This window comes from Aspergillus tubingensis (genome assembly GCF_013340325.1).
Source record: "Aspergillus tubingensis WU-2223L DNA, scaffold_2, whole genome shotgun sequence".
In the NCBI taxonomy this organism is placed as follows: domain Eukaryota; kingdom Fungi; phylum Ascomycota; class Eurotiomycetes; order Eurotiales; family Aspergillaceae; genus Aspergillus; species Aspergillus tubingensis.
In genome coordinates this window covers 785333-805595 of record NW_023336276.1, presented here as the reverse complement: position 1 = coordinate 805595, position 20263 = coordinate 785333, and the positions used below count along the sequence as shown (strand labels likewise).

Sequence of the window (20263 nt, the reverse complement as noted above, 5' to 3'; positions counted from 1 at the left end):
TTATGCTACGGGCCTCGGGATAAGGGGACAAGTGGGGGATTCAATGCGGACGGTGAAACTGATTAGTATTTGGCGACCGATGCTTATCAAGCAGAAATAGAAGATGTTGAGACGGAAGAAAATCATCAAGATACCTCGGTAGTGGAGGATGTTGAGGTTGATTTGATGTTATCTCCATTATCCCCGGCATTAGTCAGCTTAAGCTGTCAATTTTTTGTCGGATTAGAGGCATCGACAGAATTAACATCTATTTACTGCATCTCAACCACACAATTCTTGAACTTTCGACTGGGGACACCCTTTTCAAACAGCACATCCAACTCCTCAAACGTCTTGCCTTGCGTCTCCGGCATCCACCAGAAGCAATAACCTGCACACAGCGCGCCTAACCCCGCAAATAAAAATCCCATTTTGCCCCGCCAGTTCCCCTCGTCTTCGTTCATCGCATACGGTATCACTACTGCGAACACTACCGACCACACGAAGCAGCTGACTGTGGCCAGCGCGATGGTCAATCCCCGCAGTCGCGCTGATGATACTTCCGCCAATAGCACATAGCAGAACGGGCCGAGACTGAGATCATACACGAACGTGCAGGCCAGCATGAGCCCACATTGTCCCCATACCGTGGCATTGTCTCGTGGGACGACGTCGAGCACACCGATCAGGCACTGTACCACCGCCAAAGCGGAGCATCCGAAGATATACATCGTTCGGCGGCCTACATAGGGCAGTAATAGCCACGATAGACATGTTCCGACAAGTCCCAGCGCCGTCAGTCCGATGTTCATCGAAAATGCATTTGACGAGTCCAAGCCCGCCAGCTCCATAAAATGCACGGCGTAGTTGATGAAGAAGACATTTCCCGTGAAGGCTTGCATGTTGTAAGCCATCACGCAGATCAGCAGGCGGCGGAGGTTTGGCCCACGCAGACATTCCCGGTATGTCGGTCGGTCGGCCTGGAAACTGGCTTCTAGACGCAGTGTCTCTTCGATATGGGATAGTTGCCGCGACACATCTACACCTGGAGTTGCTAGACGCCGCAGTGATACTAGTGCCGCTTCGTTGCGCCCATGCCGACACAACCAGTATGGTGGATCAGGGCAGAAGAAAATCAGCGCCAGCATGATGCATGGTAGCGCCCACTGCGTCGCGATGGGGATTTTGTACGACATGGTGGTGTTCAGCGATTCAGTGCCTTTTAGGATGCCCGATGCGATGAGCGACCCGATCGAAAAGGCAAGGTTGGTCATTGTAGCCGCGAACCCGCGGAGTGCCAGCGGGGTAACCTCTCCCACGTACGCGGAGGCACAAATGGGGTAAAATGCAATGATGCACCCATTTATGAGCTCGCCCGCAAACAACTGGGCTGGCGTATGACTGAAAAACTGCACGAAGATGAAGGCGATGGACAGACACGAGCACACAGCTATCATCACTCGTGGACCGAAGCGATCGTAGGCAAAGCCCGAGCAGAGGGCGCCCACGATGGCTCCTAGTAAATTGGCGTATTGGAAGGCGGAGATCCACTGAGCAGCTAAGACGTATTCCCCATGGTAGTTGTAGCCGTATGTCTTTTTGAAGACATCGAGACCGACTAGGCCTTTGACAATACCGCCATCCTATACCAGTTAGGGCTACATCTCACCTCACATGGAGGATAACCTACAATGCCTTTCAAAATGGTCGCCTATGGCAAGTTAGCAGCTGCTCTTCAACCGAACAAATATAGTAATTTCCTACCAGGTTCATGAACGACGCCCAAGCCACAGCCGGCCAGTGCCGTCGCATGGCTTCCCAGAACCCCAGCGCATGTTCCTTTCGAGTAAACTCCTGCGCAAACTCGGCTTCATCGCTCACACCATCCGGAAGAACCTGAACGACTGTCTGTCGCTTTTCATCCTGAATATTACCCATGGCGGGGTGACTGGTTCAATTCTTCTCACACACTGGATGTTCATCTGCTTTTTATGTGTGACGCGCCTGCTGTCTTGGCCTTCTTGGCTCGGGTGATTGCGCCAATCGCTTCGGACAGCATCTTGTCGGTACCATTTATTTTCTTGTATGGCTCGTCGATGCCATGTGCAGCTAAGCATATCTATATCTCATCTATCTATGATTTGCTCAATCTGTATCCACATCTCAAATGCCGTGCTAGATGCACTGTACTTGATTGGTAGGAGGGAAGGGAAACCCTCCTGTGCTGTCGTTCGAGGACCTTGGGGTTTCTGCCGAGACATTTAGTGGTAGTTGGATGCTGGGCAATTGAGCAAGTTCTTACATATGCTATCAGATATACTTAGTCAGGTATATACAAGCGAAATGATAATGACATATATCCTCTAGGTCTGCTGGACTTTATGATAGAGATTCTTCTAAATCTTTTATTTTGGATATTTGCTACACTAAACCTCATATTTTCCCGGTTCCTCTGGAAATCATACATTCCAACTCTACTAATTTGTTAAAATGATATCGGACACTTGGATTTATAATATCATCCCTGCCGTCAAATATATATAGTGTCAGTATTAAGGTTTTCGAGACATGGTAACTACTGGAAGAGACGTAATCTGAGTTTCTCTTGATAGGGTTTACATCGTATTCTTTAGGTGTACTTCAAGAGCATTAATATGATACCGAGAGAGATCTTTCCTAATCACTAGTAGATTGGTCCTCATATCGAGATGATTCAAGTTGGTGTTCGAACCAATTGACCACTGTGGAACACGCCAACCTGCACAGTATCCGAGCAAAGTCCCATGACCAAGCCTAGCTGCGAGCTATCAGTCAAGCTAAGGTTTCAATAACCGCTTCCAACCTGATCATAAGTAGATCACCGGTGTATCGTGTCGCACTGACCATCTTGTTGAAGGCACCGACGCCGGGATGCCATCGGCTGGTGTGTTTCTCCGTTGCTCCGTGTCATTAGTCAGCACATGGAAGTGCCCTTGAAGACAGTTTCACCAGGTAAAGAGAAACAAAGAATAAGCAATGCTACTGTGACGTAGTGTGTTTGATAATTATCAGATAGTTCCATCACCACTCGGTTGGCGCGGAGTCTGCCCTTTTCGCTCGAGTCAGCTGGAATTCACGTCGCGAAACACCCGCCGAGAGATACTCCGGATACCTGCGGACTATCTCGCCACACGCAAAGCTTCCAGTCAATCAATCAGTGTTCGCATCTATCATCATGTGTCTATTTGCAATTAAGGCTACCAGGCGTCCGGAGAACGCCGCCTCAGGCAACAGACCGGAGACACCGGCTGGCAAGCTGAAATGGAAGGCGGAAAATCTCCGACTGGAGGGAAAAGACGCCGTCCGTGCCTCGTGTCACTCGTGTAGATAATATCACATCGCACTGCTCTTCCACGTTCCAGCTGTGTGACGCTTGTCAGTGCCGCATGCTGCAGGAGAACGTGATTGGAAGGTGAGACAAAGACGGCAATTCAGGCGTCCGACGATCAATCTGACATCCACTCGCTGTCGGAGCTAGACTGTCCCCATGCGCACCGTAGTGACTAAACTAGATTCAAGGTGCGGGGAATGTCAGCAATCTCGCCAAATGCGGCCGGTATAGAGTTCAATTTAGCGGATTTGGCCGCTTTCATGTGTTTGAGGTCCTTCTAGGCCCATTGCGATGCTGCTCTTATAGTCCGGCTGTGCCCTGCTCCATTTGCTTGCTTTCGTTCATCCTCATCATCGTAAATAATCACAACTTTGGACATCATGGCTTTGGATTACACTGTAAGTGATCAATCATCAATACCCCGATCTGCATGCGATCTAACAGCCCAGACCTTTTACAATGTCATCGACAACGAATTGACTCCCACAACGCAAACCCGTCATGGCATTAACCCAGCCAATTGCCAGCCTAACCCTGAAGTGCCCGTCTCAACGGCAGAAGATCTCGATCGCGCAGTGGACGCTGCCAGCCGAGCGTTTCGTCAATGGTCACGGACCTCGTATGATGAGCGCCGCACTGCCATCCATTCCTTTGCTGATCGCATCGCGGCCAATAAGGAAGATCTGGTGGGACTTTTGTCCCGCGAGCAGGGCAAATCACTGAGCCAGGCATCGACCGAGCTAGACATGGCCATTCAGTGGACCCGTTCGCTCAGCTCCATCATTATTCCCAAGACGGTCGTCAATGACACAGACGACCGGGAGGTAATTCAGCGCTATATTCCCATCGGTGTAGCCGCTGCTATTGTGCCCTGGAACTTTCCCGTGCTGCTGGCTATCGGCAAGATTGTCCCGGCTGTGTACACGGGTAACACTATCATCGTAAAGCCCTCCCCATACACGCCATACTGTGGTTTGAAGCTGGCGGAATTGGCAACGCAATGCTTTCCACCTGGCGTGGTGCAGGCTCTCAGTGGGGGCGACGATCTGGGACCGATGATTACGGAGCATCCGGGTATTCAGAAGATCAGTTTCACGGGCTCGATAGCTACGGGCCAGCGAGTCATGGCTAGTTGTGCTAAGACGTTGAAGAAGGTGACATTGGAACTGGGCGGGAATGACCCCTGCATTGTCTGCGAGGATGTAGACATTGATGCTATAATTCCTCAGGTGTGTCGCATCTTCTGAGTCTAATACCTCTGCTAACAATGTAGATTGCTTTCCTCTCCTTTTTGTGTTCTAGTCAGATCTGCATGATGATCAAGCGCCTCTATGTACACGAAAAGATTTACGATGAGTTCCGCGATAAACTCGTCCAGCATGTTCAAAGCTTGAAGATGGGCGAGGGAACCGAGCCGGACGTATTCATTGGGCCTCTGCAAAACAAGATGCAGTACGACAAGGCCACTGACCTTCTTAACAACATCAATTCCAGCGGTCTGAGCACTTTCTCGAGTAATCATGTCCCAGGCCGGACAGGCTACTTCATCACCCCAACAATCGTCGACAACCCGCCCGAGACATCCCGAGTGGTCCAAGAGGAACCGTTCGCCCCTATCCTGCCTCTCCTAAAATGGTCCGACGAGACGGACGTACTGGCACGCGCTAACAACACCGACTACGGTCTAGGAGCATCCGTCTGGAGTCGCGATCTGCAGCGCGCACGACGTATGGCAGATCAGCTCGAGGCGGGCTCAGTCTGGGTGAACTCACATTTCGAATGTGCGCCATTCGCACCATTCGGCGGACACAAGAAGAGCGGGCTTGGAGTCGAGTGGGGATTGAACGGACTGACAGGATGGTGCAATTCGCAGACTCTGTGGTTGCCAAAGCTTTAATCAATGCGTTATACCTCACAATAAAATACAATACAATAAAATTTCACAAAACCGGCCACCTAGCACCCACCTTCCCCCCCAACCCAGCCCTCTCCACAACCTCCCTACTCCTCCTCTCTGCCTCCCTCACCACCTCCCCCTCATCCATCGTCACCAACTCTCCCTCCTTAACAACCACCTTGCCATCCACCATCACAAACCGCACATCCCTCCCCGTAGCCGTATACACCACCGCACTAACCGGATTAAACCACGGCTGCATCTCCACGCCCCTAGCATCAATCGCCACAATATCCGCCTTCTTCCCCACCTCCAAACTCCCAATACTATCCTGCAACCCCAACGCCCTAGCCCCATTAATCGTCGCCATCTCCAGCACTTCCTCCGCGCTCACCACCGTCGGATCCCCACTCGTCCCCTTATGTATAATCCCCGCTAGCTTCATCTCCTGCAACATGTCGCAGGTATTATTGCACGGCGCACCATCCGTCCCCAACCCAATATTCACCCCCGCGCGCTGCAGATCCGGGACTCGACATGTGCCCGACGCGAGCTTTGCATTGGAAGTGGGGCAGTGTGCGACGTGCGTTCCGGACTTGGCGAGGAGGGAGATATCCCCGTCGTCGAGGTGCACCATGTGTACTAGTACCGTGGAGGGAGAAAGGAGCCCGACGCTATCGCAGTAGGTCATGGGGGTATGGTCGACGGACGCGAAGAAGTCCCGGTCTGCGGAGACTTCGGCACAGTGCATGGTTATGGGGATGTTGTGTTGCGCTGAGAGGGCGGTCATTTCTTTGTAGAGGGCAGGAGACACTCTGAGAGATTTGTCAGTTACTACCATAATAAGAGGGCAGTGCATAGATAGGAAAGAAAAGGGTGTTTACCCCCCCGGCGTCCTCGCACCAAACCAAACCCTAATCCGATCCCCTGCCTTCCCATTCCACTTCTCCCACATTTTCATCGTGCCCAGCAACGACGTCTCCCGGTCTTCAATTAACCCGGGGTGCATTGCCCACGCATCATCCTTCGCGTACCGTCCCGTATCCATGACGATTTTGCCCAAGCACCCGCGGATCCCGCTCTCCTCGACGGCGCGACATAGTCCGTCAAAGCCATACCGGTCTGCGAACTACACATACACAGTATCACATCAGTATCATCCACCTACATAAATAAATGAATACGGAAAAGAATGGGAGAGAGAGAAATACCATGCTCTCCAAAAAGCACGTCGTCCCACTCTTCAACATCTCCGCAATGCTCAACCTCGCCGCCGCATACCCATCCTGGGGGGTGAAATTCCCCTGCAGGACCCAGATGCGCTCGCACAGCCAGGATACCAGCTCGAGGTCGTCTGCGCAGCCGCGGAGGAGCGTCTGGGCGGTGTGCATATGCGTGGAGATCAGTCCCGGGATGAGGATGTGCCCGGTTAGATCGATGACTTCGTCATCGGGGTATTTGGCTAGTAGGACGGGGGTTTTGTCGATGTCGGTTATGTAACTGGACTCGGTGCGGAGGGCGCCGTTGGTGAGGATTGTGCGGGTTGGGGAGAGGGTTAGGATTGTGGTGTTGGTTAGGAGCATTTTGGTTCAATTGAGGGGGAATGAGATATAACTGGAGGTGGAGGTAGGAGTGAAAGTGATTAGTAGTGTTTACTTTGGTGGGGGTTTTGTGTAGGGGGGTTTTGTTATATAGATGGGGTTGTGGCGGAGGTCGCCGATGCGTGCGGGGATGAAGGGGGACGCCCGGGGAGTTGGGGATAGAGATAAGATAAGATTGTAGTGTGGTTGATTTGTGTGTACACTACATATTGTTATTATATCAAATGTTAAATTTGAGTATGTGGTAGCATGATGATATATTTCGCAGCTAGTTCTAGTGATAGGTTTAGGTTCTAGCCTCAAGGGTTAAACATCACCATAGTTTTCACTCCTTTCATTTATGCAAAATAACACCGCATCTCAATTTCCCTCACTAGAACTAGCATCATTAAGGACGATTGACGCTCTGACCTCGGCGATCGCCAGCGAAACAAAAATCGCAAAGATTGATCTCAACGTGCCATATTATGAGGGATAACATGCTGAAGAGGCCAAGAAGAACTCTGTAATCGAATTAGTCACAACAGACTAGATACCCTTATCGCGTAAATACCTACACTAACCCTCAAGGCTTAGGAGAAGGCTGTACAGTCTCCCCAAACAAGAAAATAGCTGGCCTGTTGCTGAAATTAACAACATCCCCCATAACCTCCGGCACCTCGGGACTCTCAAATGCTTTCTTCATCCCCTCCTCACTTTCCCAGTGTACTCGGCTACCAACAGCATACGGAGGGGGTGTACCGTCCAAGGCCGGACCGAACTTGGTGACGGACCAGCTTTTGAGGCCGTACTTGGTCCAATGCTTCTCAATTAGCCTCATGTGAACGTTGGTGTAGTATTCAATATCGTATTTGGCATCGGGCTCGTTGGGGAAGACGACGGTGATTGTGTAAGTCATGTCGACCGATGTTCCTCTGATTAAGATGTTCTCTTGAAAGTGATGATGTTTAGGAGAAGTGAAGGTTGGCAAGGAGGTTGGGCGTTTTAATACTTCTGATTGAGGGGCAGGGTCGGCCTTATGTAGGATTCATTCTGGATATCGATGTGAATTACGTCCGCTAAGTCCGTGGGATTACAACATTTCGGCAGAACTCCGGTGATCTCTAGTCAATTATTCATATCTCACTAGATATGCAGGACATATTGAGTAGACGGGCCTACCCTGGATCCTTGTCCGGAAGCATACCGAAGTAGGACCGAGGCGTCATCATATAAGGGGCAGGCAAAGTCGTGTCTGCTGTGTGCCATGGCCTTGACGCTCTGGTCAATGTAAAGTCATAGAATCTAACATGATTGGTTTCAGGACATAACATTACTGGTATCTCTGACGTGGAGGAATGAATTTTAGAACTTAGCCAAGATAGGTCCTTCTTGCCGGAGACGAAACTACACAAGAATGGAGGAATATGAGAAGGCAGCTGGCCCTTTTGGCGTCAAGGCTCTCATCAGTGGGGAAAACGGCGGATTGCTTACGGGTCACAACCCGCCAAGCGCTGCAGCTTTTTGGTGATAGTATTATCAAGGCTGCTGGGATGTAATTCAGTATCGATCTCTTAGTGCAGCTGCAGTCTTTGTAGGAAAAATACACTTCTGAGTATTTCATTTCACGTTCTACGCAAGACTGCCGACCATCCAAAATAGAGCGCAAGTATAGTATCTCCTTATGACCACGGCTGATCACTGCGTAGGGAAACGTCCGATAAACCCTCAACGCACCATGATGGCTACATACATGATGGATGTTGCACTTGATACTCTGATTCTAAGATCCACTGCTGCTAGCCAGCCAATCAGAGCAGGATTGTAAGCAAAGTGCAGCCACTGCAGATTAGTAGTCTCCACAGCAAGCATCCACCAATTGCACTGAAATTGTAAGCAGATAGCATTCTCCACTTTGAGGTACAAACTTGGTCCCTGACCAAGTTGCTTTCAACACCTCTTCAGATACTAACCCGTTACTGCAACTCCATGGCTGAGGTTTTTCTGCACATAGTCGGATTTCAAGAACCATTAGATCCTAGATACCAGATACTGTGAGATAGCGGCTGGACTCAAGGACTAAAAATACGGAATATTATTGGCCTATAAATGCTTCAAAAGGGTACAAACTACGTTCTGTGGCTCATAACACATTATCTGGAGTTCATGAATGATTGATAAACATAGGTACAAGTCTCATGTATCGACGAAAGTAAAGATGCGTTCCCATATCAAAGGCTTCTCTCCTCTCCTAGCCCTCCAACTGTTCGTTGAACGCAGAATTTCCGGACACCCTCGAAGAAATACCTCCCACTTCTTAGCAAAATCTTCTGTAACCTCCCAGTTCCCCGGATCCCAGGGTGTTCCCCACACGAGGAGCGTAGCATTACTGCTACGCGTATCCCAGAAAGCCGTTAAATCGTGGCAGAGCTCATCGTCATCAAGATCATCGCCTGCTCGGATGAGATTATCTCTCATGCTAGGGAACGGGAAGACATCAAGCCATGGATGATGTGGAGTCGCACGCTGTAGGGCTGTTGGGCGCAGGCTGTAGGGAATGCCGACATGATCCTTCGGGACGACATGGGGGCCATCGAGCGAGAAAATGGAAATAGTATCATCGAGACACAGCCACTCAGCAGTCATGCCTAAAGCAAGGGCATTCTGGTAGGCTGCCCGGAGCACGTTCATTCTGCTTAGATTCAGAAGCATGTCGGTCTGTGGGGATCCGCCCAGGTAGCGATGCAAAGCCCCGGTTTCAAAGTCGGCCATCAGCTCGTGAACATCTGGAGGGGCAAATGTGCATCGGACATGCTCGGCCTTGGATAGTCTACATGTAATTGTACCCGAAGGGGGAAGTGGGCTTTGAGGATGTGGAGAGCTCGGGGATGATGGGTTGTGGATACTGTTTGCGGCACCCGATAGAACGCCAGCTTTCCGTTGACGTGCTCCTGTGACGAGAAAAATGAATTTGTCAGAGAAATATGCCATCTCTATCAATAATGAGGAAAGACGAGTTCTAGTCCTCACGATAGGCCCTCTGATTGAGGCGATTCTGCACTCGGCGCCGTATAACTCGACTGCTCACTCCGCTCCAGTCATCCTCGGGGGCTGCGGCCAGTGCGGGATGTGATAACCGTTCCAGCTGCATTTGGAAGGTTCTCTGACACAAAGGAGGGTTGGTCTGTTTTTACCACTACCTACACGGGGCGAGGCTAACAAGTGGCTCTTAAATAGATGTGCAAGATGCTTACACTTCGGTTATCATTGGCCCGTTATCAGTCAATCCGCTGGTGGGGCTGATGGAGAAGGAGTGGGTCGAGGGTCTCTTAACTCCGGTATCCACTGCATGGGTTGTTGTAGGCATATGGATTGTAATTGAATCTGGAATCGGTTGACACTTCTCGACATCATATAGAAATTGAGTCATCATATCCCTTTGGTCTTTGCGCTGGTTATTATGGTGTGAACTTTTCCATGGATAAGAACTAACACCTTGGCTTTTGCAGGTCATATCCGGCTGCAATTGATATATGCCAATACTTCAATATCTCTTGCTTTACTTCCTCACACGGATTGAATCTTAATTTTACTCCCCTCTGGCGGCATCACTTCCAGAAACATATTATCGCGAGCTATATGGAGTTCTATGCCAACCCTCTTTCCAAAAACTAGGATATCCGTACATTCTATCTGAGGACATCTAACGGTAGGGTCATAACAACACGACCAACTCAATACCATGTCGCCTAAATAGACCTACATGTTTCCTGACCGAGACACAGTTTTATCCATCACAGTCTGGTACCTGCATACTACTCGGCGATGTCGAAGAATAAGACAAATTTCTTGGGGTTAATTCACCCACTCCGTAGGACTCTAGATCGGCCGAATATTGCGTGGCTTCTCAACCCAGTCGAAGTCGTGCTGTGGATGGTACCCAGAATGCCAAGTGCATTGTTCATCGTGCAGTTTACGTCGTGCTCGCTGTGTGGTGTACAAGGTCATGGCGTTCAGACGAGGGGAGACCCGGTTGCGGCGAGGGGAGCATGCCAGCAGGAGTCGGGAGGCGCGTGATTCTATTTATGAAGGCGAAATAAATCACCGCTTGGGAAGGGAGTGGTTAGCCTGAGGTGTTAGAAACTGCATTCCATGTGGTTGTTATATACGGGTTGTTTATAATGCTACCTGATGGGACATGACGGAGATAAGCTCAAACCCCGGAAGATGCGGGCAGCTTACACCCTGAATGCGGGTCAGATCCAGTCTTGAGTTTGGATGGGGCACTTGGCAAGTCCTGATCATAAGTAAGGCAATTCATCGGACGCAACAACCAATTGGACAGTGATTTTCTGGGTCCTTAAAATTCGATCAAACACAAAAGAACAATGCAAATAGCTCTCGGCTTGCATGCATGACGTACCGCCTTACCTCTTAGTGAGCGTCGGAGTTGTAGACAGCCAAGGTCACTCAGCAGCGAGATTGAAACTGGTCGGAAAAGAAATATATTCTCTCTTCTCTTCCTATTGCTTTGTTGTTGACTACCTGAAATAACATAAAATTAGTCATGTCAGGCAAAGACTGTCATAGTTGCGAATCAATTATTCGTTCTCCGGAATTTTCTTCCGCTCGGAGACTCTTGTAATATATCTAAGGGGCATTTCCATTCCCATCACCATCCTGCAAGCTGGAACGAATATCACTGAGACACCGGGCCAAGTCTACACCACAAAAGATGCATGCGAATGAGTTAGTCCCCTTCGAATCTGACTAAATGATCAATGCTGTCAAATATACTATACTCATATGCCACACTAGAGGACCTTTCAATTGCAGGTGGGCATCCGGATCCTCACAACATGGAGGATCTGAGGCAAAAAGGCGCAGTGGATATGTTCCCCCTTATATGCGCTTGCGCATCACCCCTGATGTGAGAAGGCAACTGGATGACGAATGGATCTTATTAAAAGAGAAGTTGTTTGGTTCCTCTGAAGGCACGGCCGAGCTCTCCGATGACCCCAAAGAGGAAGATAAAGCTGACGATGAGGCATCTCCTGATAATCTATCTAACAATATGCCTTCAGCTGAGTCGTCGTCTGATCCTCGACTGTCCGAGGAGAGCTCATACGATGTAGAATGCTCTGATGATGAACGGTCTGATGATGGATTGCTCGATAATGAATCCTTTAACGATGAGTCGTCCAATGATAGTTCGTTCCAAAATCCCGGGTTCTGGCAATATATCTGCGATATCTGTTCTATGGTCTGGGATGGTATCAAGACCGGATTTCAAAAGGTCTTTGATTCAATAAAATCCGCGTGTTCTTGGTTATGGGATATTCTATCTGAGACTGGCAGCTGGGTCAAGGAGCATGTGGATAATTTTCTCTCCACGATTACGCAGATATTTATGGATTCAAATCGGTAAAACTCTGGGGAATATGTCCCTTTGGTCTGAGTGGATTATTAGAATTTGTCATACTATTCATTGAGTTCAATGAGTCGGTGGATCTGGAAAGGACAATCTGTGGAGGGTTTAATATGAGTTTAATTATAAAATCGAATTTTCCGTTTCACGATCGACAAAAGAAGTAGATTGCAAAGCAAGGCCATCTTCAATAAGAAGACGCCTTATATACCAGAATAAATCTCAGGAGGAGGTGAGTTATCTTGGAGATATGCTTCGTTCGAGGTAGTTTAGTCCAATATATTCCAATATAAATTGCAGATATACTTTATTCCCTTACGACATCCAAGTCGAGCAGATAAGTAGTATTTTGTATCCTCGGAAATAGAAAGCTCGCTAAGCCTAGACAAATTGGACTGTATTTCTTTATATCGTCTGCCTGCATCTATATCATATGCACTGTATGCTGAAATGATATTAAATGTAGTAGCGGGAGGATAACAAAGAAGCTCAAATGACAGAATTGCGGATTAATAGATGTATGCACTCGCTAGAAACAATATTACATTACGGACTTAGCACTTAGTTTCTTGGTAAATCGCATTCTCCAGAATTATTTGACCTGGGGGCATTTAGAGCTACCGATACTTGCTGATGCCCACACAGAGGGTTTCGTCTCGAAGGCCAATTCTGTGTGAAAATCCCTTCAAGCATCGGAATTAGCCTGGAAAATGGCAAGACAAAGAGACAAGCTACCCTGCTGTTCTGTGTATAAGACAGGCAAGGTCTTATTAGATAGCTGGAAACTCCAGCATTACAAATTAACTTGCCCCACCTAGGGAATGGGGCTGGGTTATACGATAAATGATGGGATGTCAGGCTGTTTAAGCGTATTGCCTCATTCACCCCTGCTACATCGAAGTGAAGGGATTACCCGATATAGTCTAATAGTATTTTGGTTTCCCTCTAGTCCCGGACTTCTATAAGAGAGAGCGCCCATTGTCTAATACAGGTCGGAAATAGAACCCCTCGACTAGAAACGTCAAGTCAGTTTATCTGTGGGCAAGTCCATACCAAGGGTTAGAATCATGGCCAGTAAGTACCTGATGATTAAACAATCCCTGCATATCCGCTTGGGGCACCTCGTTTTCAGCCCACATTATAATGTACTAATATTATCTATCTAAGACCTAGAGAGCAGCATTCACAACCCCCATCCCCGCCCGTCAGAAGATGAAAAATACAACGAGATCGAAGGAATCGACTACACCGCCGGGTATGTAAAGCAGCTCAGCTCGGACGATGAACTCCTCGCCGGAGCCTGGGGCATGAATGCCACCACAGAGATATGGGATCTATGCTACCGGAGCGGCCCAAGGATGGCGAAAATCCTCGAGGATTTTGTCAGTAGCATGAAGCCTTCAAAGAGGGCCTACGACGACGTAGGGGGTATCCTGACTATTGACATGCAGCTATTCTATTGGTCCCAAGACCTGGCTTTTATATCCATCTTCGATGATACAGAACCTCCCCTATTGGACTGGGACAAGGTCACGATGAACAATATTGTAGGAATTACTGCGATCTGGACTTTACATGAAATGGCTAGGATCAAACCGGGTATGTTTCGTCACACTTATCAATACGTCCCTGGAGAGAGGAATCCGTTCAAGTTGGATGCCTATGACCTTCTTCATGGAATAATGCTTTTGCGCTGGGTGCTTCGCACCTGGAATTATGATCGCAACCAACAACCTGACAGACCCCGGCCTTTGAGGGCTAAGGAGAGACGATTTTGGAGACCGAAAGCGCGGGTTATATCGTTCGCACCATTGCCTGAGCCGGAGGATAGTGACATGATGGATATTGATTGAATAGTGCTATAACACGGGATGACATATTACGGCGGTGCTATGAATTGTTCCAGTCTTGGACACGATGGGAATTTATAAGGTGCGCTGTTAATGCTGGCGAGAAAAAAATTCCATTATAGATACAAACTGTGTCTTATTTACTATGTTCAGTGACCAGCGTGTTGGGGTCCTTAGGTAGAAAATGATTGTAAATTCAGTATTTTTCCCATCAAGATTCGATGGAGTCTGACAGAACTTTAAGATCCAGTAAAGTGTGCCATATTCCAACGTACTGAGGTGGTAAATAAGCACGAATCACACTTCCTTCGCAGACGACACGTTCGTGCTAGTGGAAGCATTGAAGTCCTCATACAGCGACTGCATGTTCTCATAGCTATTACTCCAGCATTTCCTGATGGTATCTTCACAAAGCAAACCAGTTGTTACAGGGAGATCCTCAGATTCCGGCCAGCGATCCTGTTCACAGTAGTCGTACCGGAAGGCACGCCATGCTGCGATAGAATAAATAATGCATCCAATGCCGAGTATGTCGACTCGCGGAAAAGGCTCTTCCATGTAGATAGCTTCCATATTAGCATCCAACGCGTATATCTCGGCATTGCCAAAGTCAGCCACCTTCGGGCTATCATTATGAACAAGTATATTGTTGGGCTTGACATCCTGATGGAGAATCTTGCAAGAATAGATATGCCAGAATGTCTCGACTATTGATTGAATCCATGAGGCGCGGATTGCTTCAGATGGCTTATCATGGTTCTGAATGTAGCTTTCAAGGTCTCCCTGAGGTGCGTATGCGAGCTTAATTGCGCCTGTTGACTGATCATGCACGCCCAGGAACGGAATAATCCCTTTATGGTTTCCCAGGCGCTCATAGATCTGTTTCTCGGTGCTGATCATATCGCGGTACATCTCATTATAAGGCTCATTATCGGGAAGGTACCTTGGATGTTTGATGATGGTATCTTCATCGGCTTTGCAGATATATCCGGAGTAGCCCATGGCGATGAAGTCTGGTGGCTTCTTCAGGTGCACAATTTTTTTGTTGCATTTAGCTTGTTGATCGGTATGCAGGTGGTCGACGATAACGTTGGGTGTTTCTTTGGAGGATTCAGCAATCTAGCTTGTCGGATTAGTAAATGGTAATTACAGCCCATTGTTGGGATACGGAAACGCGGGAAATGTGTCTTTACATTGTCAGACCCACCATCATCGCCAAAATCTGGTCTGGCAGTCTCTTTGGGCTGGGATTGGATGAGATTGATTCCAATGGGAAAATGGGAGACTAAGACCCAAAGTGACGTTCATATACGCCAGCGAAACGGATTTGTGAAATGAAGCATGATGGAATCACACTGTGGAATTCTGCGACCAACACTTGGAGACAGGTCCACGCTACGGATGTCATGAAGTAAACGCTCACTGATATAGCTCCAGTGAGGCGGTGAGAACTAGCACAATTAGCCATCTAGTATGTCAATGTAGTGAACACAACGTAGCTAAGGCCGACATGGAGATATTCACAGTTTCACGACGACTTACTAAGCTAGGCAAATCCAGAGCGCGTCAGGCGCGGCCATATAAGTCAAATGATCTTTGAAATTTGAACCATATAATACTGTTGCTTCTCGGACAAAAGGAATAAATCTCGTGAAGAAGAGTCTGAAATGGATTGACCAGGAGATTTAAATGAAATAATTACTAAATTTTGCGCACATTAGGCCTTCAGATTATAGCCCAAGGTAACCTTCTCGTAATATCCTCATGAACTATGCACTGACCTTGATATCATGGGGCTGAGAAGCAAGTGTGGAGCCCGAACCCCAAGCCCCAGTGGCATCATCATCCTTGCGTCTCTTGGGATCCCTTTCCTGACGGTATCTGGGACAGAGATGGCTTTTGCCATGACCACGAGTGGAACCCATGGAGATTGTAATTGGGTGCTTGCAGGACGAGCCTCTTTCAATCGCGGGCTTGCACCAGTGGATTTTTTCCTCGCCTTCGGGCATCCTGTGCCCGCAGCTCCCAGTATACACGTTGGGAAGCTCTTTTTGGCACATTGTTGTCTGATATATAATGCGTAGTCTGTGTTGTGGTGTCAGTAACTATACCGAATGGACCTTCTCCTGCCAGGAAAAAATACATACGTGGAGGTTCTGATGGGAAATTCTGTGTAGAAAGAACCTAGTAGACATGTATAGGAATCCACGGAGAACTCACAATGGTAGTATTTATATGAACTAGTTGGTGGCTTTGAGCCTCGGAGCCTATAGATTAGTTAATTCTGGGGCGTTGAATATAGAGTCTGCTTTGTCAATTGTGACAAGGATCAGAACCAAATAACGAGGATTCCAGCAGTCTGCCGAGAGAATTCAGGCCCATGATTGTGACATGTGCTCATAGATTCACAGACACGTCGACCAATTTGACCAACCCCGATGGGTGCACTCTCGTTGCCTTACTAGACAGGAGCATTCGTAATGAAGCAATGCGTAATGAAACACAGATGGTAGCCAAGAGGCGACTTTACCTTCGTACTGAAATATAGTTCACACTTAAGACGAAGAGGGGAAATCTGTATCATCTTTGAAAGGCCAATTCCGCCAGCAAATATCACGCTCATCCTCCTCGGCCTGCCGTACCATTTCCAATCGATATTCCAGATTTCTCCGAGACGCCTGCTCAAAGTTTGCGGGTTCTGTACCACCTTCGGGGTCAATACCTATGTCGTTCCTGATAATATACAGGAGTTCTTCGGACTCATTCCACTCTTTTGATTCCTCCATTGCTGTGTGTTGTTCTTGATCAGAAAATCCCACCGGACAGCGTTCTGACGTAATCGCGTTCCAAACCTGCGGAGTTGTGATACCAACAAGAGCAGCACGAAGATTGATGACATCTCCATCCCAGGGATATCCTGTTTGTTGATGTAGATATTGTCGCATGCCAAGGTGCGGGATCTTCAAAGCGCTCCAGTGGTTACCATTATACAACCCAGTAGCTGATGTGTAGTAGAGGTTTGCTTCCTCCGAGCGAAATTCAGCTTTTGCTTCCATCTGTTCCTCGTTGCTCATATCGTAAAAGTTATCTGGGAGAGATGGAGCCTGTAAGGTTTGAGCCTTCGACGAATCATGCTCACAAAAGGCTGGGTAGCCTGCTTGCATGAACAGTGGGAAGGTGATGCTATCTTGCCAGTCTATAATGCTTGCAATCTTTGCGGAGCCAGGCTCCAGTAAAATATTATTCAGAGTCAAGTCAGGATGTCGTAGAATGGGAGCATTATGAACTGTGTCTTTTGGTATCAAAAGAGTGGCAAGTTGCAGGAATCTTGAAAGAAGCGAGGTATGCTCCGAAGGGTCGATATCGAAACTGGTAGGAAGGAGAAAGGTTCTTCGAGGTTGAGGCTTCGCATACTGCAGTATGCAAGTAGTCTCTCGCCGAGCAGCAGATGTAAAGCAGTCTTCGGGCGAGAGCCCTTTGCAAAGGTTAGCTTCATAACAATAACTTCAGGGAAACACTAACAAGGACCGCGATCAATCTTGGTATTACTTCGATCACCATGCCAGAACTGCCGCGCAGCAATAGGACCAATGCAGAAGTCCTCTATCGAAAGTGGTATCTTTGGTCCCCGTTCCAGATCTCTTTTGCGATATAGACTTCCGTACCCTGGGAATTGATATGCGAAAATCTTCGCTTCAATTTCCGCTATTTGTTTCATCAAACTAGCCACATCCGCTGTAGTGAGAGATAACCATCTTGATGCAACGCTCACGCCTTCTACCCGCTCCATTATTATATATTCTGATCCAACTGGATTGGCCGAATCTGCCGAATACGCCAGTACTCTTGGGACCGGAACTCCTAGAATATCTCGCAAGAATGCCATCGTAGCAACCTCGCTGGCGGTGGTGTAGTGGGGTGGGCCGGCAATGGGAGTGGGAATGCGTGCTATGACTTCTTTACCGGAATTTGTTCTTAATAGGAAGACTTTGTTGAAGCCACCTTCTGCGAGTTTGAAAATATGGGAACAATGGTTTTCTCCCATTGCTTTCCCAGCAACGCGCTGAAGCTCGATCGGGTTAAATTTCACATACCTCTCTTTCAGCCGCTCGTCCTCGTTCATTCTTATATATTTTAGTAGCTTATGGGCAATAGAGGTAGGTTAGGCTTACATCCATCTTCGGGACGTGTTTCTGAAGAAGTTATCGTATGTAGATGATCTGCTAGACAGATGAAGGCGTGACGGCAACGATATGACAAGTTTCCTTGTGCACCATGGTGTAAATATAGTGGATGAAAGTGCTCGCCGTCTGGAAATGCATACGCTCTGGGCATTGAACATTTCAGTAGGGGTAGTGTGGAGATGCTGGTACCAAGATACTGATGGTTAGCCAAGACGTGGTAGCGCTGAGGCTGTTTGATAAACATTGCCTTCACAGGGGGTGTTATTCGTTCTGGCTAGATACCGAGGGATCAAGAAGCATTATTGGCTTTCACAGCCCATAATCAAGGGGTAGTAGTTACACTAATCGAACGGGAATTACGTACTCCATAGCCAGAAACTACTATCAAAACAAAGCTTCTCACCCAATCAAGGTACCGACACTTAATTCTTCCCCGCGAAACAGGGCCATGACAGGTGCGGATCAGCCCTACATGCCGCCTCCATATGCCTTGTTCGCAATTCACCCCACCGTATCACATCACCGACCACCATTCAACCGCCCATCACTCCAACATTCACCAACATGGCTAACCAGCTGAGTGAACATCATCATAATTATAGCATCAGGTCAGGCAACCGTGTTTCACCGCTGATCCCCCTGATGACGTCATCTCGGGCCTCAGCCACTCCCCACTTTGACTCCATTTCCAAATAAATACCCCGCCTGTCAGCTTCTCAGGGTCCCAGGGTCTAAACACCTCCCACTCTAACTTTATCCGTCTTTCATTCTCCCTACTACTCTCATCATGCCTGGACACTTCGGCCAGAAAATCCTCAACACCCTCGGCATCGACCATCACGGTCACCACGGCCATGGCCAAGGCCAACCCTACCAACAACCGCCCCCACCGGGCGACAACCGTCTCGCCGGCAACCGCGTCATCCACAATGACGAGCGCCTCCTCTCGCCCCACCCCGCAGGCACCTACCCACGCCTCGCACGCCTTCACGACGGTCGCATTCTTGCCTCATTCACACGATTCGTCGGCGGCGGTGAGCGTGTCCTAATGGTCTCCATCAGCGAGGACAACGGCCAAACTTTCACCGACCACGGCGAGATCACCCGCGGCAAGGGCGACGTTGACAACGTGTACCTTCTCGAGATCGGACCTGGAACTGTCCTCGCGGCCTTCCGTAATCACGATATTGGCCCTGGTGGCCCTACACACTTCCGCATCACTGTTTGCCGTTCCACAGACGCCGGGCGCAGCTGGTCCTTCGCCTCCCAGGCCGCAGAGAAGCCCGCCCCCTTGGGTATCTGGGAACCGTTTATGAGACTGGGTCGTCGGCCGGGAGAGATCCAGCTTACGTATTCGCAGGAGTTTGCGCATAACAACCAGTGCACCATGCTGGTGAGGTCGTATGATGGGGGTTCCTCGTGGTCGGCACCGCAGTGTCTGCACGGGGCGGAGGATCAGCGCAGAGATGGTATGAATGGTATTGCGAGGACGTGGGATCAGGCGAGGAATTGCGAGGCGTTGGTTATGGTCTTTGAAACGACCACATATGGCACATTTGATGTTGAGGCGCTGGTTAGTTATGATGATGGCGAGACGTGGGGTGGCAGGCAGCAAGTGTATGTGCCCCCGCAGGGACACAATGCTGGAGCCCCGCAGATTGCTAGTCTGGGTGATGGGTCGTTGGCAGTTATCTTCATGTGCGATGAGGATTTCGATGAGGTGAACTGGACCAAGAATGCTTGTGTCAAGGTCGTCTTTGGGTCCATGCCCCATGAAGGGAGGATTATGTGGACGAGGCCCACGACAGTGTGTCGGGATTCGAGTCACTGGCCGGGTATCTTCACTCTCGATGACAGACGGTTGTTGGCGCTGTATGAGTGTGGTGGACCTAAGGCGAAGACGATTGCGTTGGAGTGGTAGTGGCTATATACCTAATTAACGGCGACATTGCATGTAATATGAGATTAGCCTGAT

General features: G+C 48.8%; 10 protein-coding genes across 10 annotated transcripts; 4 read left to right on the top strand and 6 right to left on the bottom strand.

Moving 5' to 3' along the window:
• Nucleotides 1-251: 251 nt before the first annotated feature.
• On the bottom strand, nt 252-1917 carry AtWU_00841 (putative MFS alpha-glucoside transporter; the record flags this gene model as incomplete). The annotated part of the gene is made up of 3 exons (XM_035495956.1): nt 252-1622; nt 1670-1690; nt 1744-1917. The coding sequence occupies 3 exons, from the start codon at nt 1915-1917 to the stop codon at nt 252-254; spliced, it is 1566 nt and encodes a 521-aa protein (XP_035351849.1).
• A 1812-nt stretch (nt 1918-3729) lies between these two features.
• AtWU_00840 (aldehyde dehydrogenase family protein) lies at nt 3730-5246 on the top strand (the record flags this gene model as incomplete). Its single annotated transcript, XM_035495955.1, has 3 exons — nt 3730-3747; nt 3799-4578; nt 4623-5246. 3 exons carry the CDS (start codon nt 3730-3732, stop codon nt 5244-5246), a joined length of 1422 nt encoding a protein of 473 aa, XP_035351848.1.
• A 43-nt stretch (nt 5247-5289) lies between these two features.
• On the bottom strand, nt 5290-6829 carry AtWU_00839 (amidohydrolase; the record flags this gene model as incomplete). Its single annotated transcript, XM_035495954.1, has 3 exons — nt 5290-6061; nt 6131-6375; nt 6458-6829. 3 exons carry the CDS (start codon nt 6827-6829, stop codon nt 5290-5292), a joined length of 1389 nt encoding a protein of 462 aa, XP_035351847.1.
• Nucleotides 6830-7412: 583 nt separating this feature from the next.
• On the bottom strand, nt 7413-7745 carry AtWU_00838 (actin family protein; the record flags this gene model as incomplete). The annotated part of the gene is made up of 1 exon (XM_035495953.1): nt 7413-7745. The coding sequence occupies one exon, from the start codon at nt 7743-7745 to the stop codon at nt 7413-7415; it is 333 nt and encodes a 110-aa protein (XP_035351846.1).
• Nucleotides 7746-9022: 1277 nt separating this feature from the next.
• Nucleotides 9023-9977, bottom strand: AtWU_00837 (bZIP transcription factor; the record flags this gene model as incomplete). Its single annotated transcript, XM_035495952.1, has 2 exons — nt 9023-9777; nt 9857-9977. The coding sequence occupies 2 exons, from the start codon at nt 9975-9977 to the stop codon at nt 9023-9025; spliced, it is 876 nt and encodes a 291-aa protein (XP_035351845.1).
• Nucleotides 9978-11732: 1755 nt separating this feature from the next.
• On the top strand, nt 11733-12254 carry AtWU_00836 (cytochrome P450 family protein; the record flags this gene model as incomplete). Its single annotated transcript, XM_035495951.1, has 1 exon — nt 11733-12254. The coding sequence occupies one exon, from the start codon at nt 11733-11735 to the stop codon at nt 12252-12254; it is 522 nt and encodes a 173-aa protein (XP_035351844.1).
• Nucleotides 12255-13321: 1067 nt separating this feature from the next.
• Nucleotides 13322-14107, top strand: AtWU_00835 (cytochrome P450 family protein; the record flags this gene model as incomplete). The annotated part of the gene is made up of 2 exons (XM_035495950.1): nt 13322-13328; nt 13422-14107. 2 exons carry the CDS (start codon nt 13322-13324, stop codon nt 14105-14107), a joined length of 693 nt encoding a protein of 230 aa, XP_035351843.1.
• Nucleotides 14108-14401: 294 nt separating this feature from the next.
• AtWU_00834 (protein kinase family protein) lies at nt 14402-16029 on the bottom strand (the record flags this gene model as incomplete). The annotated part of the gene is made up of 2 exons (XM_035495949.1): nt 14402-15223; nt 15886-16029. The coding sequence occupies 2 exons, from the start codon at nt 16027-16029 to the stop codon at nt 14402-14404; spliced, it is 966 nt and encodes a 321-aa protein (XP_035351842.1).
• Nucleotides 16030-16659: 630 nt separating this feature from the next.
• On the bottom strand, nt 16660-18227 carry AtWU_00833 (aminoglycoside phosphotransferase family protein; the record flags this gene model as incomplete). Its single annotated transcript, XM_035495948.1, has 2 exons — nt 16660-17579; nt 17627-18227. The coding sequence occupies 2 exons, from the start codon at nt 18225-18227 to the stop codon at nt 16660-16662; spliced, it is 1521 nt and encodes a 506-aa protein (XP_035351841.1).
• Nucleotides 18228-19075: 848 nt separating this feature from the next.
• On the top strand, nt 19076-20209 carry AtWU_00832 (sialidase family protein; the record flags this gene model as incomplete). Its single annotated transcript, XM_035495947.1, has 1 exon — nt 19076-20209. The coding sequence occupies one exon, from the start codon at nt 19076-19078 to the stop codon at nt 20207-20209; it is 1134 nt and encodes a 377-aa protein (XP_035351840.1).
• Nucleotides 20210-20263: the final 54 nt, after the last annotated feature.